The 16903-nt window shown below is 38.4% G+C and overlaps 1 protein-coding gene across 1 annotated transcript in view; it reads right to left on the reverse strand.

The window, feature by feature from the left end:
• The window catches only part of LOC136825766 (tyrosine-protein kinase transmembrane receptor Ror-like), an 803750-nt gene that overhangs the window by 40696 nt on the left and 746151 nt on the right, over positions 1 to 16903 (reverse strand). Inside the window, exon 6 of the mRNA XM_067082612.1 lies at positions 15254 to 15341. Coding sequence (XP_066938713.1) covers positions 15254 to 15341 — 88 coding nt within the window. The remainder of the gene's footprint in view (positions 1 to 15253; positions 15342 to 16903) is intronic.

Genomic DNA, 16903 nt, shown 5'->3' on the forward strand with positions numbered 1-16903 from the left:
CACCTTCATGTGGCCGTGTCGTTTAGGCGTCACTGAAGTCCCAGTTCTTGTCTTCCGTGGTTTCATTGCCCACGAGACGACAAACTTATCAACTAAAAATTCCCCTTCGGGTAACATATAGATGGAAATATATTATTTTCGAGTAGAACAATTGGATACTACAGGACGTTTGTAGCTTAATGCTTGTATATGAATCACGGTGATGTGATAAAATTTATTTATATATATATATATATATATATATATATATATATATATATATATATATATATATATGCAGTATATAAATAAAGCATGCATGTATGTATGTATGTGTGTGTTTGTGTGTATGACGTCTGAAAACTGCTGCGCATACAAACATACTTTCAAGCCTACCACTCCTCGAAAACTTCCCATAACTTCTTATCAGTTCAGAAAGAAGTTTGCTAACTTTTACTTCCCGAAATGTTAAAAATTCTTCTACGAAAGTATACATACTCCTACAAAAATTATGGAACAGGAAATATTTTCCGAAATTCACGAAAAAAATGGTTTGAACTGCTTTAAAAAGACAGAAAAAAGACTGCCTTTATATTCTTGTTTTTTACAGTGGCGTCCACAAAGGTAGGCGATAACAAGCTATCTGTCATGGCGACAATTTTCTTTTTTTATTCACGTAATTTCAATTTTATTGTATTTTTTCTTTTTTGCAGAATTTAAGAAAACTTTAAGGGACTATATAATGAACATGTAAACATCGTGCTTCAGAAAGCACTGCTTCTATCAGAGAGAGAGAGAGAGAGAGAGAGAGAGAGAGAGAGAGAGAGACTAAGCTAAATAATGGACATGCAAACATCGTGCTTCAAAAAACACTACATCTATTGAGAGAGAGAGAGAGAGAGAGAGAGAGAGAGAGAGAGAGAGAGATGAACTAAGCTAAATAATGGACATGCAAACATCGTACTTCAAAAAAACACTACATCTATTGGAGAGAGAGAGAGAGAGAGAGAGAGAGAGAGAGAGAGAGAGAGAGAGAGAGAGAGGAATTACCACACTAAAAAATTCCGGACACCCTGCTCTAGGTTATGAAACCGCAAAAGCTAATTATATTGACAAATTACATGTTTACAAAATGCGGCAATTCAATTTACTTTGTCATCTGGCGTTATACACGAACACCAGCCCGTCCTTTCTATAATTACCCAAATTAATGAATATCGATGTAATAACAACGAGTAATAACGGTTATTTTAAAAGCCTCCGTTACCAATAATGACTTACGAATATCTTATAAATAGTTTCACCCTAGTGGGGAGTGGCTTATCTCTCTTTATCCCTCCACAGGCTTGCTGCAACCCACAACATTCGACTCACATCTAGGTACGCGACTCACGGTTCGAAAATCAAGCAGAGAACTGTTGTGAATGGGACACGCTACCACTGAGCAACAAGGCCACAGAGAGAGAGAGAGAGAGAGAGAGAGAGAGAGAGAGAGAGAGAGAGAGAGAGAGAGAGAGAGAGAGAGAGAGCATGAACTGAAGTAAAATCTTACGAATTGCTGATAACACTACATGTTACCAGGGAAATTTCCTGACGAGTGGATAAATAATTACAATGAAATGGAATTACGTCAGGCAGTATATAAATATATATAAATAAACATAAACATATATAATATATACATATATATATATATATATATATATATATATATATATACACACACACAAACACAAAATGCATGTCTCCCCTCTATCTATTATGCATGTATACACTATTAGGAAATACAAATATTTGCTCTGACTATGAAGTCAAATCGATAACCTATTAGAAAAACGATTCAAAAAATACAAACGTCATCTGAATACAAACAAAAGCCGAAATTAAACCGTACGGTCCCAGAGAAGCGATTTCACGCTAATGACACATTGCAGAGAAGAGAATCCCACACAAGGGTATATTTTAATAAAACGCTGGCTTTGAGGGCGAAGATGAACAGGACATTAAGCAAAATCTCATCTCTCTCTCTCTCTCGTTCTTTCATGTCCCCGGGATGCGCGGCTCTTCTCAATGGAGGAAATGGCGGGAGACACTAAATAGATCGACATGAAGAGTAAAATTAGGCGCAGGAATGCAGACAGGACAGTTTGAAATATTCGTTTTTTTTTTATGTTTATGTATGGTACGTAAATAAGCCACACACACAAATATCTCTCTCTCTCTCTCTCTCTATATATATATATATATATATATATATATATATATATATATATTGAGAGAAGAGAGAGAGAGAGAGAGAGAGAGAGAGAGAGAGAGAGAGAGAGAGAGAGATATGGGGTGGGGTCACAAATGAACATCATCCCAGAACGCAACGAATGGAACAGATCTTGTTAATGTGTTCCCTCGGGGTATGCATAACGTTCCCTCTCCCTTAACCCGCCCCCTCCGCAAGCTCCCCAAATTCATATGCACCAACGGCAAGCAATCCTCCCTTCCCCCCTCCCCTTCTCCCCCAATAAACAACATGGCCGATCGTAACCCTCCTCGACACATGACAACAATTGCAAAGTCCCCTTTGAATGGATCCTCACACCGCTAAGAGCAGGCTTCCCCCCCCCCTTCTCTCTCCCCTTCCCCACCCCTAGAGCCATTTCCCCTTAGCTACGCCCTACCCTCACCTCCTTCATGAGATGGATATCCTGGATATATAGAGTCATAACAGGTCACGCCATGTGATCACTGGTATTAGTATAATCATCGCTGCCCATAATAGCTTTATTTACTTTGCGATTAGTATAACTTCTATGTGATAATTAGACGTTGCAGAATCCTAAAATTAGAGTATAAGGAAATAATTTGCAATAACAAAGGAACGGAAAGCCGAATCGATACAAGTTATCGAATATTTATACACGAGTAACGAAACGCTCTGACTCCAGAATCTTAATATAAAAATATTACAAAATTTTTTGTAATAACAAAGGAACGGAAAACTGAATCGATAAAGCTTTCGAATACTTATTTCATATTTATACACGAGTAACGAAACGCTCTGACTCCAGAATCTTAATATAAAAATATTACAAAATTTTTTGTAATAATAAAGGAACGGAAAACTGAATCGATAAAGCTTTCGAATACTTATTTCATATTTATACACGAGTAACGAAACGCTCTGATTCAAGAATCTTAATATAAAGATATAAAAAATTTTTCCAATAATAAAGGAGAACAGGAAACTGAATCGATACAAGTTATCGAATACTTCATGTCATATCTATACAAGAGTAACGAATGTGTCCGATCCCTATATACTCTTGTTCGTTACATAACAACGAAAATAAAATCTTTATATAAAAATGCTTCTCGCAGTGATCGTAGAAATGTAATATCGGAGGGTGAGCGTTGGTGCAAGGTGATTTGATCTGAGCTTCAGAGAAAATTAGAACAGAATCACTTGACAGGAAAAGGCGTCACAGTGACAGCTTTTTTTTTTTATATGAAAAAGAAAAGCTCTGAAAAAAACCCTGATCATATGCGGATAATATTTTTTTTTTATCTAAATACAAAATACGACAATTATTAAGTGTGTCTTTTTGGATAAATCTTCATGAATACATTACGATTTCATGGAGAGAGAGAGAGAGAGAGAGAGAGAGAGAGAGAGAGAGAGAGAGAGAGAGAGAGAGAGAATTATTCAATACATATGTAATTCTGAATAACACTTCATGAATACATTAGAGAGAGAGAGAGAGAGAGAGAGAGAGAGAGAGAGAGAGAGAGAGAGAGAGAGAGAGAGAAATTGTTCAATATATAATTTTGAATAACACTTCATGAATACATTAGAGAGAGAGAGAGAGAGAGAGAGAGAGAGAGAGAGAGAGAGAGAGAGAGAGAGAGAGAAATTATTCAATATATAATTTTGAATAACACTTCATGAATACATGAGAGAGAGAGAGAGAGAGAGAGAGAGAGAGAGAGAGAGAGAGAGAGAGAGAGAGAGAGAGAATTATTCAATACATAATTTTGAATAACACCTCATGAATACATGAGAGAGAGAGAGAGAGAGAGAGAGAGAGAGAGAGAGAGAGAGAGAGAGAGAGAGAGAGAGAGAGAGAATTAGAATTATTCAATATATAATTTTGAATAACACTCCATGAATACATTATGATTTCGTAGAGAGAGAGAGAGAGAGAGAGAGAGAGAGAGAGAGAGAGAGAGAGAGAGAGAGAGAGAGAGAGAGAGAGTGTTTGGTATCTTTTAATATCATTTCAGCAGTGCTGCAAATGGCAAGGAAACTAGAAACTATAATCATCAAACTATACCTGTGTGTGTCTACTCTCGTTCGGATAACCTAAAGGGAAAAGAAAAAATCATTCCCTATGTTTATCAACAATACTCAACAACGTGAAGGTACTTTTTTTTTTTTTATCAACCATACCTTGAATTCCCAGAACTGGAAAACCCTACGATTGCTTAAACGGGAATCATTTCCAAGGCAAAATTCTTCCCCCTGAATTCCTCGCGCTTTATTGAATAACTGCGTCCGGATGTACGGATTGTAAAGACATTCTCCACCAAAAAAAAAAAGTATTCCATTGCTAGCAGATTGACTCTCTATACAGCTCACTAGACAACTCACTATACAGCTCACTACACACAGAGGAGAGCGTATTAGCTTTCTCGTATAGCTCACTATATTGGACGTCGCGTTGTATACGATCTTCCCGAGTTGGAGATCTGGCGAGGAACGGCGGGGGAAACCCTGGCAATAAATAAATGCCAAACTAATAACACTCTAGAGAGACGTCCCAACGGTCCATATACAATGGCGAAGCACAAAAATAGTGGTAGTCAAGTCGATATGGTTCGCGCGTCAATATCTTTCCAGCCAGGACTGCTGCTGCCTGCTGCCCGGTGCTGTTTCATTGCTGTTTCAGTGCTGTGCATACGGAACAGAGATGATTAAATTCTTGCAATTTTGTCGTCAGATGCTGTAAGCAAAATTCGTGGATAATTTTGACAAAATTCTTACAAGAATCACGATAACCAAAATTCTCCGATATTTTTGACAACAAACACGATACCGAAAATTCGTCGATTATTGTGACAACAATCGCGATACCGAAAATTCGTCGATAATTTTGACAACAAACATAACGAAAATTGGTCCATAATTTTGACAACAAACATGGTACTGAAAATTCGTCGATAATTTTGACCAAATTTTTAGTCATAAACAAAATTCGTCGATAATTTTGACAACAAACACGATACCGAAAATTCGTCGATAATTTTGATAACAAACACGATACCGAAAATTCGTCGATAATTTTGACAACAAACATGATTACAAAAATTCGTCGATAATTTTGACAACACACAACGAAAATTGGTCGACGATTTTGATAACAAACGCGACAACTAAATTCGTCGATTACTTTTACGACAAACACGATACCGAAATTTCGTCGATAATTTTGACAACAAACACTGTAACGAAAATTCGTCGATAATTCTGACAACAAACACAATACTGAAAATTCGTCGATAATTTTGACAACAAACGCGATAACTCAAATTCGTCGATTACTTTTTACAACAAACACGATAATCAAAACTCGTCGATAATTTTGATAACAAACACGATCCCGAAAATTCGTCGACAATTTTGACAACAACCATGATACCGAAAATTCGTCGATAATTCTGACAACAAACACGGTAACCAAAATTCAACGAAAATTCTGACAACAAACACAATTACGAAAAGTCGTCGACACGAAAAAAAAAAATCAAATAAAAGAAAAAATTCCAAAGCATCTGTTGACAGTAACGGGTGTTTGCGGGAAAAAAATCGCTAACGTCTATAAAAACCGCCCAAAGAGGCATTCTGATTCCTATCCCGTCATCTATTCCTTATCCATAACATCAACCGCGCAGGGGAACCACGGCCGCCCCCCCTCCCACACCTATCCTTCCAATTCCCTCATGGGTGGGGGGTGGGGGGGAAAGATAGCGTGGTTTGAACCCACGGGGTTTCCCCGCCCGTTTTCCCGGGGAGTTATCGCTTAATTCCGTATGAATAGCAATAATTCGGCGTAATCACCAGGATGTAGATCACCCTCCACACCCTTCGATTTGGACGTTTTAAATGGCCGAATGAGAGAGAGAGAGAGAGAGAGAGAGAGAGAGAGAGAGAGAGAGAGAGAGAGAGAGAGAGAGACTCGCACACTCACTTCGGAACTCAATCTCCAGTCCAGAAGCCAACAACAAAATCCTCCTCCTCCTCTTGGGCCAAGAACCTTAAATTCCCCCTTGTCCCCTTTCCGCCCTTCCCTCCCCTCCTCCTCCTCCAATCCAGATGGTTCTCTTCTCTAAGAGGTTTTAAATATGACGAATCTGTCTACAGAGAGAGAGAGAGAGAGAGAGAGAGAGAGAGAGAGAGAGAGAGAGAGAGAGAGAGAGAGGTCTTAAATATGACGAATCTGTCTAAACACAGAGAGAGAGAGAGTGAGAGAGAGAGAGAAGTCTTAAATACGACGAATGTCTAGAGAGAGAGAGAGAGAGAGAGAGAGAGAGAGAGAGAGAGAGAGAGAGAGACGAGAAGTCTTACATACGACGAATCTTCTACAGAGAGAGAGAGAGAGAGAGAGAGAGAGAGAGAGAGAGAGAGAGAGAGAGAGAGAGAGAGAGAGAGAAGTCTTACATACGACGAATCTTCTACAGAGAGAGAGAGAGAGAGAGAGAGAGAGAGCATTCTTGCAAATCAGTGCGGTTATTATACTTCCACGGATGCTTCTAAAGTACTGCAACCGGCAACAGCTGTTCGCAACGCTAATGCTGCCTTGCTTTGCACTGATTATTCAGTTAAAAGTCGCCATTTCTTTCACAGACACCACTTCACAGATATCATTTCACAGACACACATTCGAGTGGGAGCAATGTACAGAGACTTCGTGATTTACTTATTTTATTATACCAATCATTAACACAGTGCTAATAATTATCAAAGATATCATGTAAAGCTCAAGGCATTCACTGAATCAGTGAATTGTTTATTTTTAAGCCAATCTTCAACACAGCGCCAATAATTACCAAAGGTGTAATATAATGCTCAAATTATTTATTGAATCAGCAATTTGCTTATTTTTACACCAGTCTTTAACACAGCATCAATAATTACCAAATATCTCATACAATGGTCAAATTATTTACTGAATCAGTGAATTGTTTATTTTTGCTCCAATCTTCAACACAGCGCCAATAATTACCAAAGATATAATATAATGCTCAAATTATTTATTGAATCAGCAATTTGCTTATTTTTACACCACTCTTTAACACAGCGCCAATAATTACCAAAGATATAACACAATGCTCAAATTATTTATTGAATCAATAATTTACTTATTTTTACGCCAATCTTTAACACAGCACAATAATTGCTATAGTTATATATAATAATCAATTATTTTACTGAATCAGAAAAGTGATTCTAAGAAAAAGACAGAGAAAATAGCTTTATCTTGGCAGTAAGAGATTACCTCTCAAGACCTCACGTTTTGATGAGATACATTATAAGTGGTGTTTTTCCTTAATTTCTTGCCCACTCTCAATACAAGCTGCGACCCACAGCGGTCAAATAACAATTAAGTAACGAATTAAATGTTCAAGTCAGTGAGGCATAACTGGAATTTTAAGGAACATGCTTATATCTCCCCCAGCCCCCTCGAAAATCACCGAACGCTGGGCCTTCATTTTGGAAGCTGACTGAGCTACCACTGCACCACGAGGCTACAAAAGAGAAGAGAGAGAAAGAGAGAGAGAGAGAGAGAGAGAGAGAGAGAGAGAGAGAGAGAGAGCCTGACGCAAGTTTTCCATACCTTGCGTCTCTTAAGGCAACAGAATATGATGGGGAAAAAAAAAAGTCTTCCAGATTTCTTTCCTTTCCAAGACAACGGAAACAAGGGAATCCGGAAAAATAAAAACAAGAAAATGGAAGACGGCCGGCTGGCAGGTACACATTTTGCAGGTGTACTTCGCAAGTGTTCCCCAGAGCGACGTTACAAAATAGGGAAGGGGAGACTGCAGTGCTCCCTAAGGGGAAGTACTACATGGTCGGCGTGCGTGCGCGTGTGTGTGGGTGTGCACGTGTGTGCGCCTGGAAAAGGGGAAACTACACACGAAGAAGCATGAGGGAAAAGGGTAGACCACAGATGTAGTAGAGAGAGAGAGAGAGAGAGAGAGAGAGAGAGAGAGAGAGAAAAGTACACACGGAGAAGAAGCAAGAGGGAAGAGGGTAGACCACCGATGTAGGAGAGAGAGAGAGAGAGAGAGAGAGAGAGAGAGAGAGCGGTAAGTACACACGGAGAAGAAGCAAGAGGGAAGAGGGTAGACCACAGATGTAGGAGAGAGAGAGAGAGAGAGAGAGAGAGAGAGAGAGAGAGAGAGAGAGAGAGAGAGAGAGAGAGGAAAATACACACGAAGAAGCAGCACACACACACACACACACCCACAGAGAGAGAGAGAGAGAGAGAGAGAGAGAGAGAGAGAGAGAGAGAGAGAGAGAGAGAGCACCAGTCCAGAGAGGGCAAAGTACACAAGAGGAAGAAGCAAGAACGAAAAAGGCAGACCACACATGTAGAGAGAGAGAGAGAGAGAGAGAGAGAGAGAGAGAGAGAGAGAGAAATCAAATCTCTCGCTCTGAGGATATTTTTCCAGCCCTCGTACAATACGGCATTTCTATCGATTACCGCCCTTTCTGTAATTATCGATCGTTTCACTGTTTCCCTTTCTTGCGATCCCTTCTACGCTACGAATCCATCGGTTTTCCCGAAGGGACTCGAGAACAAATTTGGCGTTAATAACTTTTTTGTTTTGTTTTGTTTACAAAGCCTATTCACGCACGCATTTTTCTCCGAGATGAAAGCTTTCACGTCTTTCTAAGGGAAAGGTTTATAAAAATGCGTAATTGCTCCTTGTAAAACTGCGTAATTGCCGTTACTAATAATGCGTAATTGCCGTTTCTAATAATACGTAATTGCTTTCTAAAAATGCGTAATTGCCTTATAAAAAAATGCGGAATTGCGCTTTCTAAAAATGGGTAATTGTTATTTCTAACAATGCCTAATGGCTCTTTCTAAAAATGCGTAATTGCTTTCTAAAAATGTGTAATTGCCCCTCCTAACAATGCGTAATTTTTTCTAAAAATGCCTAATTCTTCTTTCTAAAAATGTGTAATTGCTCCCTCTAAAAATGTGTAATTGCTCTTTCTAAAACTGCGTAATTGCAGACTAATAAAGGGTTCATACTCACGACACATTAAACTGCACAACTAATAAACTTTTGTCAACTACTGAAAATACTAATAATAAGAATATCTTTGGAATTTTTCACCATACCTCTCATATTTTAATGCCACTTTCTTCCTCTGCACACTTGAATCAAACTTCCAATCCCTTCAACATATAACTAATCAAAAGAATCTTTTTCCTTCTCAGTCCTTAACGAATTTTTCCGGCCATTTGGGGACGTGTCCTAAATACATTTTACAGTTAATTGAAATGAATGCCAGAGCAGATGGAAGCCAATTTAAACGCCACCGCTTCTATTATCTTCAAAGGGGTGATCAAACACAATTAGGCTCTACAACTCTGCAGGCCATTTTCCAAGTGGAGGTGGGAGGATTGAACTGAATATGGAATTTAGGCCAAAGGCCAAGCACTGGGACCTATGAGGTCATTCACCGCTGAAACGGAATTTGACAGGAGAAGGTTTGAAAGGTGGAACAGGAGAAGGCCTCGCAGTTGCACTATGAATCAATTGTTAGGAGAGGGTGGAAAGTAAGATAGAAGAAAGAGAATATGAACGGAGGTAGAGTAAAAGGAACGAAAGGGGTTGCAGCTAGGGGGGAAGGGGGAATACTGTACACTAAAAATATGGCAGAAGCGTGATTTCTAAATCAGAGCTAAATCGAGTTAAAAGAAAAGCTGAACTGTTGAAAGATAGGAAATAATAAAAAAAATAATAACTTGAGTGGAATGGGGGGGGGGAAATACGACAAAAAGTGTGATTTCTAAATCACGGCTAAAACCAGTTAAGACAAACGATCAGGTACTGAGAGATAGGAAAATAATAAAAAAAAAGAAACGTAGGAAGAAATTTAGCAGTGCGTAAAATAAAAAAGAGCAGAAAGCTATATACCTTTTAACACGTCAAATAAAAAGCGCTAAACTGCATAATGTGGAAAAATGAAAACTGTAGACTACAAACTCCCAACAAAGCGTAAAACTGGCTCTTCTCGAATTTACAAACAAAAACAGATAAACTTAAAGAAGAGAGGAGAAGAGAAGAGAAGAAGAAGACCGTCTGCATCCGTGAGGAGGAGAAACAAAATCGAATCGAAAAGAAGCCAAGACTCAGGGGAACATTTTCATCCGATCTCCTATCGCACAGATAATAACATCTAAGAGGCTAGGCAACTTCTCCCCCTCACCTCCCTCCTCCCCTCCCCTCCCCTCCCTCCCTCTCCCCCTTCCCCTATAAGATCTCGAAACCGCAATATTCGATATGAGGCCCAATCCCACTTTCTGGATAAGGAGACAGGCGTAGGGCAGGTGAAGAGAGGTCGGCATAACTAAGTATTGAGGGGAAAAGGCGAAAGGAGAGAGAGAGAGAGAGAGAGAGAGAGAGAGAGAGAGAGAGAGAGAGAGAGAGAGAGAGAGAGAGAGAGAGAGAGACTAGGACCATACTGGCATCGCAATGACGAAATTCAATAGACCTATACGATGTATTACTAACTGATCTTTGATATCCCCGGAAGCCGTAGCTGACTCATGGCCAAGTTATTGCAAAAGCAAACTCCTAACGAGAGAGAGAGAGAGAGAGAGAGAGAGAGAGAGAGAGAGAGAGAGAGAGAGAGACCCAATTATTCCATATACGGCGAGAGTGCGCCATTATATGCTACAGACAGAAAGGGAGAGGGGGAGAGAATAGCATTATTATTCACCATAAAGTAAGCGGGTAAATGGGGAAGTAGTGGAGACATTCTCCCTATACCCCCTCCCTCTCTCTCCCTCTCCCTCCCCCTCTCCTTCCCCCTTTTCCACCACCACGTGATGATTAGATAAGAAGGAACTTTCCAATAACCACAGGTGGCCGAGTGGGTGAGAACAGAATGAGGGGGGTGGGAGGAGGCACCATGGCCGTCCCCATGTGCTTGTATGTTAACTTCCAAAATAATGTTACTCCGAGAGAGAGAGAGAGAGAGAGAGAGAGAGAGAGAGAGAGAGAGAGAGAGAGAGAGGTCCAAGGCTTATGAACACAATACAATATCAATCAGGGCAACGGAATGTTTTTTTTTTTAATTCTGCCTTTTCAAACTTTCTATAAAATTGAAACAAAGCAATGTGCTTTCTTTCATATAAATATATAGCTCCAAGGTGATTCCAGTTGCAGGGTTACTCAGGCGAGAGAGAGAGAGAGAGAGAGAGAGAGAGAGAGAGAGAGAGAGAGAGAGAGAGAGAGAGAGGTTCAAGGCTTATGAACACAATACCATATCAGGGGAAACGGAATGTTTTTTTTATGGCTCTATTCTGCCGTTTCCAACTTTCTATAAAATTAAAACAAAGCAATGAGCTTTCACATATACAAATAGTTCCAAGGTGATTACAGTTCCACAGAGAGAGAGAGAGAGAGAGAGAGAGAGAGAGAGGTCCGAGCTTATTAATTCTACCGTTTCAAACCTTCTATAAAATAGAAACAAAGCACGAGGCTTTTAAAAGCATAAACAATTCCTAGGTGATTCCAGCTGCCGAGTTACTACTTCTGGACACAACACCACCAAGTTTCCAATCAATAAACACGCGGCCGGGGGCGTTAGGCGGGGGGGGGGGGCCATTATATTATCATCGAGTCATCCAACAGTTATCTGACAAGCAAAGTTGCTGGGGAACCATCCAACTTCGTGATTTCCGCTCATTAAATAGTTCCAGCATTTTCACTATTAAGGATTCGACCGAACGTGCTTACGGTTTCTACCACGCTGTGTGACGGGTCTAGTGAAGCCGTGAGTCTTCTTTTATGCATTAAATTTGGAATAACCAGGAAAAATAAACCAAACCAACTAAAACCTACTGATTAGTATGGAATACGACACGTTTTGCATCAGGAACAGCCTACTTAGAATAATTAAACTGAATTGAATATAGAATTTTGGCCAAAGGCCAAGCACTGGGACCTATGAGGTCATTTAGGGCTGAAACGGAAATTGACGGTAAAAAGTCTGAAAGGTGTAACAGGAGGAAAACCTCAAAGCAGCTGCACTATGAATCAATTGTTAGGAGAGGGTGGAAAGTACGATGGAAGAAAGAGAATATGAGAGGAGGTACAGTAAAAGAAACGAAAGGGGTTGCAGCTAGGGGCTGAAGGCACGCTGCAAAGAACTTTAAGTAATGCCTACAGTGCACCGAACGAGGTGTACTGACGGCGATAGCCCCCTAAGGGGAATCAAAACACACAGGGAAACAATAAGACAAAAGGAAATTCCGAGGCTACTCTCAAACAAAGGCCGATAGTGCTGAATTATTAAGCACACGCTTTTTCTGAGTAATGGATCGATTACATTTCGCTTGCTATTTCACATAGTATTATATGAATGAGTCCATTGGCTTCACGCATTTCAACAACTTTCCCATTTTCTCTCTGATCTCGTCCAGATTGCCTTGACTCAAAACGCTCCGAGAGTTACAGAAAAAAAAAAAGGTTGCAGTAAAAAAAAATTCAGTTACAGAAAAAAAAAACACAAAACACTTATCAGTCACTGTGAAAAAACTCATATTTACAGTAAAAAACCTAGTTACAGTAAAAAAGCACTCAGTAGTTACAGTAAAAAAAATCCCTCATATTTACAGTAAAAAACACTCAGCAGCTACGGTAAAAAAAAAACACTTAGACGTTACAGTAAAAAGAAAACCACCTGGAGTTATAGTAAAGATAAAAGCACTGAGTAGTTACAATAAAAAAAACCCAGATTTACAGTAAAAAGAAAAACACCTAGAGTTACAATAAAAACAAACAAAAAAAAACACCAGAGCGTTAGTAAAAAAAAAAAAAAAAAAAAAAACAAGCAAACGGAGAGGACGACGGCATTTGTCACATGGAAACCCATTGACCTTCACCCAGCTGTAACCAAATTCATCCTCTTCAATTCGGTCCATCTGGCTCTTGGGCTCTTCAACATGTCATGTTCAAACTGGCAATATAACCATACGGCAAAGGCAGCAAGCAGCTTTGCCCAGACAGCCAGCCGCGGCTGCCCAAAGCATTGTGCCAAGAGGGGGGAGGGGGGAGGGCATTTTCGCACTCGCCAAGGACGCGCCCCCAACCCCTTTTTACGGGAGGGAAGTCCCGCACCAATGGTTGGTATGGGGATCGCTGCAGATTTCCATCCATTGTTGCTATGTGGGCCTTTCATTTAAAGCACGATTTAAGGGTCGAATTAAGGATCCTTTAAGGGTCGAGGGTAAGCGGAAGACGAGTGACCTCGGTGCCCCTTCAATCTTTCCCAGGGTTAGGGCAATAGTGCAAGCGTTCGGTCACTCCCGAGTTGCTTTGCCCATACAAAGGTTGATGAACTTTATATGAATATTTCTAGGCACTGTTTTGCTAATAACTCGTCACTCAAGTTTTCTTTCAGCTGATTTACTGTGATTCATCGCATGAATATTTCATGGATATTCAGTATCTGATTCATTGCATGAATATTCCATGAATATTCAGTATCTGATTCACTGCATGAATATTCCATGAATATTCAGTATTTGATTCAATGCATGAATATTCCTTGGATATTCAGTATCTGATTCACTGCATGAATATTTCATGAATATTCAGTATCTGATTCACTGCATGAATATTGCATGAATACTCAGTATCTGATTTATTTCAAGAATATTCCATGAATATTCAGTACCTGATTCATTGCATGAATATTCCATGAATATCCAGTATCTGATTCATTGCATGAATATTCCATGATTATTCAGTATTTAATTTAGTTTAACTAATCCCTACTAATTCACATAAGACTCCAGCAAACATACAGAAAAAGATGATTATGTAATTATACACACACACACACACACACACACACACACACACACACACACACACACACACACACACACACACACGTGTATTAGAAGAAAGATGATGAAACAAAGGACAGAAATATAGAGAAAGAATGTAAGTTTAAGTACAGATAAAAACGCGAAGTCAAAAGCATTTTAAGTACAAAGAAATGACAGATGTCATCAGACCACAGCTGCCGCCGTCATAACTCGAGCTTCTGTTGCAGCTGTAGCAACAAGACCTATCACTGCATTATCAGTTCAGAAGACCAGGGATTTCAATAAGGAAGTACAGGGGAAAGCACGAAAATTCTGGATATTGCAACATTGGAGAAACAGAAAATCTTTAAACTAACTGTATTACTTCAGACATATAATACATAATGAGGTACTGAATTTGTAATTTTGTATTATTCTGTATTCCTACAGAATGATACAAAAGATTCGTTCCTAAGTCGTAATTAAGAATATGCATCAAAACTGGTCTTGTCCTAATCAAAGGATGACCTTAATCTGACCTGGTCATTATGCTCGTTGTGGCGCAGAATTCATATATATATATATATATATATATATATATATATATATATATATATATATATATATATATATATATATATATATATATATATATATGTATATGTATATGTATATATATATATATATATATATATATATATATATATATATATATATATATATATATATATATATAATATAATGTCTGTGTGTGTATGAAATTTACTCCAATGTATTTTTATGAAACAAAGCATATATATATATATATATATATATATATATATATATACATACCCATGCACTATCATGTGATCAACATTGCACGTACGTCAAACGCACATACAGCAAAATAACGTATATATCTCAATCGAGTTTCAGAGACTACTGTAATGAAGAATTACAGCCGACCAAATACAAAAAATTCCTTTTATTTTCCTAGAGGAGAAATCACTCTATCAATTTTTATTTACAAAATCCTGGCGCGACTATTTTCAACATTCCACGCACAGCCTATTGAGAAAAAGCCGTAACGTTAGCCTCCTATAGCAAAAAAACCTGTATAAGGTCGACCGCTGGACAAATCACAGTAATACGGTTTTCGTCGTCATCATTATTCTACTTACGTTCCTCCAGGTATATTGGGAAAATGGACGCCCAAATCTTCGATGCTGGGGATGCTGGCTTTGCTCTCGGGGGCTTCATCAACGCGGCCTGTCACAGAAAACGAGTGTTAGTGAGGATAGCCTTTACAGAAAATGGAAGTTCTGCTAACCATTTAATGGGTAACTTCACATTTTTCGGACACATGCCGAGGCTAAAATAATATGGGTTAGCGTATGGAGAGCGAGAGGTCAGGACTACTGTCGGCCTAGTAGGCATTTCTTTAGTACGCATTTCAGTGGGAATTTGACCTAACCACACTTACCTTTACCTAAACTAACCTCGGACGCCGTGTCCTAACCTTTGTCCCCACTTGGATCCGCCAAAATAAGTCGTGACCTCTCGCAATGCATTCTACCCTGCGTGGGTACCTTCGCTACATAACCTTAGCATACATATCCTAGGGTCCATGCATGCAACAAATCAATATACTGCTATTGTGTATAACTATACGAACAAACGTCTTCTACGAACATAAACATAATCTTTTTGGTAAACGACAATGCTAAACAATGGTGTGGCTACGTGAAATTCTGACATGGACTAAATTTACCAAAAAATCATTGCAAAAGTAATGTTTTCTTAATGAACTATGTTGACAGAGACATATCATCAAAAACTACTTTCTAATTGACAACTGATTAAAAAATCTTTTAACGGGAACAGGTATGTTTCACCTTATCTGAATAAGTGTGAGTGGGGGGGCGGGGTTTCTACATGCTGAACCACGGACTTTAGGTAATTTAGGTTTCTGACTATAAATACCTAGGCCTGAAAAAGATTATAAGTCAAGGATTCACTATGTATTTCAGTTTTTAATAAAGTAAGTATCCACATAACACACAACGCTAAGTCTACAAAACCATTGTGGTAAAAATGCCTAAATTATCTGAACTGCATATTTTAACCTAAAGCTATTTTCTGTCATTATAAATAAGACTGGAAACTGGTAAACTCAAGTGTAATAATATCAACAACAACAACAACAACAACAACAATAATAATAATAATAATAATAATAATAATAATAATAATAATAATAATAATAATAATAAAGACAAACCTCTTTGAGAATTTGACCACTGACCTGTAATTTACAAGAACAGCAGGTCTGCGGTTCAAATCCTCAGAGAAATGGTAAACCTATGATATGTATATGATTTTTAATAGAGATTTTTAATAGAGATTGAACGACGGAAGCATTTTGACACTGTTGTACAAGAAGAAAATTACGTCATGAATCAAAATATCAAATACAGATTGGTCAGGAAACACTAAGCATTTTTCCAGGAATGAATTTATAGGATAAGTCAATAACCCCTGTGGGCTTGTTCTATATGAACATATTCATTATTATTATCATCATTATTATTACTATTATTATTAATAGAAGGAGGTACATTAAAACAATGATGAAACTAAAATGATGAAAAAAAGTGTAAAGTCCTTTGCAAGTCAATGGCCCCTGCGGGCTTGTTCCATTTGAATAGGGATCATCTTCTGAATAATAATAATAATAATAATAATAATAATAATAATAATAATAATAATAATAATAATAATAATAATTATAACAGGAGGAGCTAAATTAAAACTCTGATGAACCTGAATCG

The sequence above is a fragment of the Macrobrachium rosenbergii genome, chromosome 39, assembly GCF_040412425.1.
Source record: "Macrobrachium rosenbergii isolate ZJJX-2024 chromosome 39, ASM4041242v1, whole genome shotgun sequence".
In the NCBI taxonomy this organism is placed as follows: domain Eukaryota; kingdom Metazoa; phylum Arthropoda; class Malacostraca; order Decapoda; family Palaemonidae; genus Macrobrachium; species Macrobrachium rosenbergii.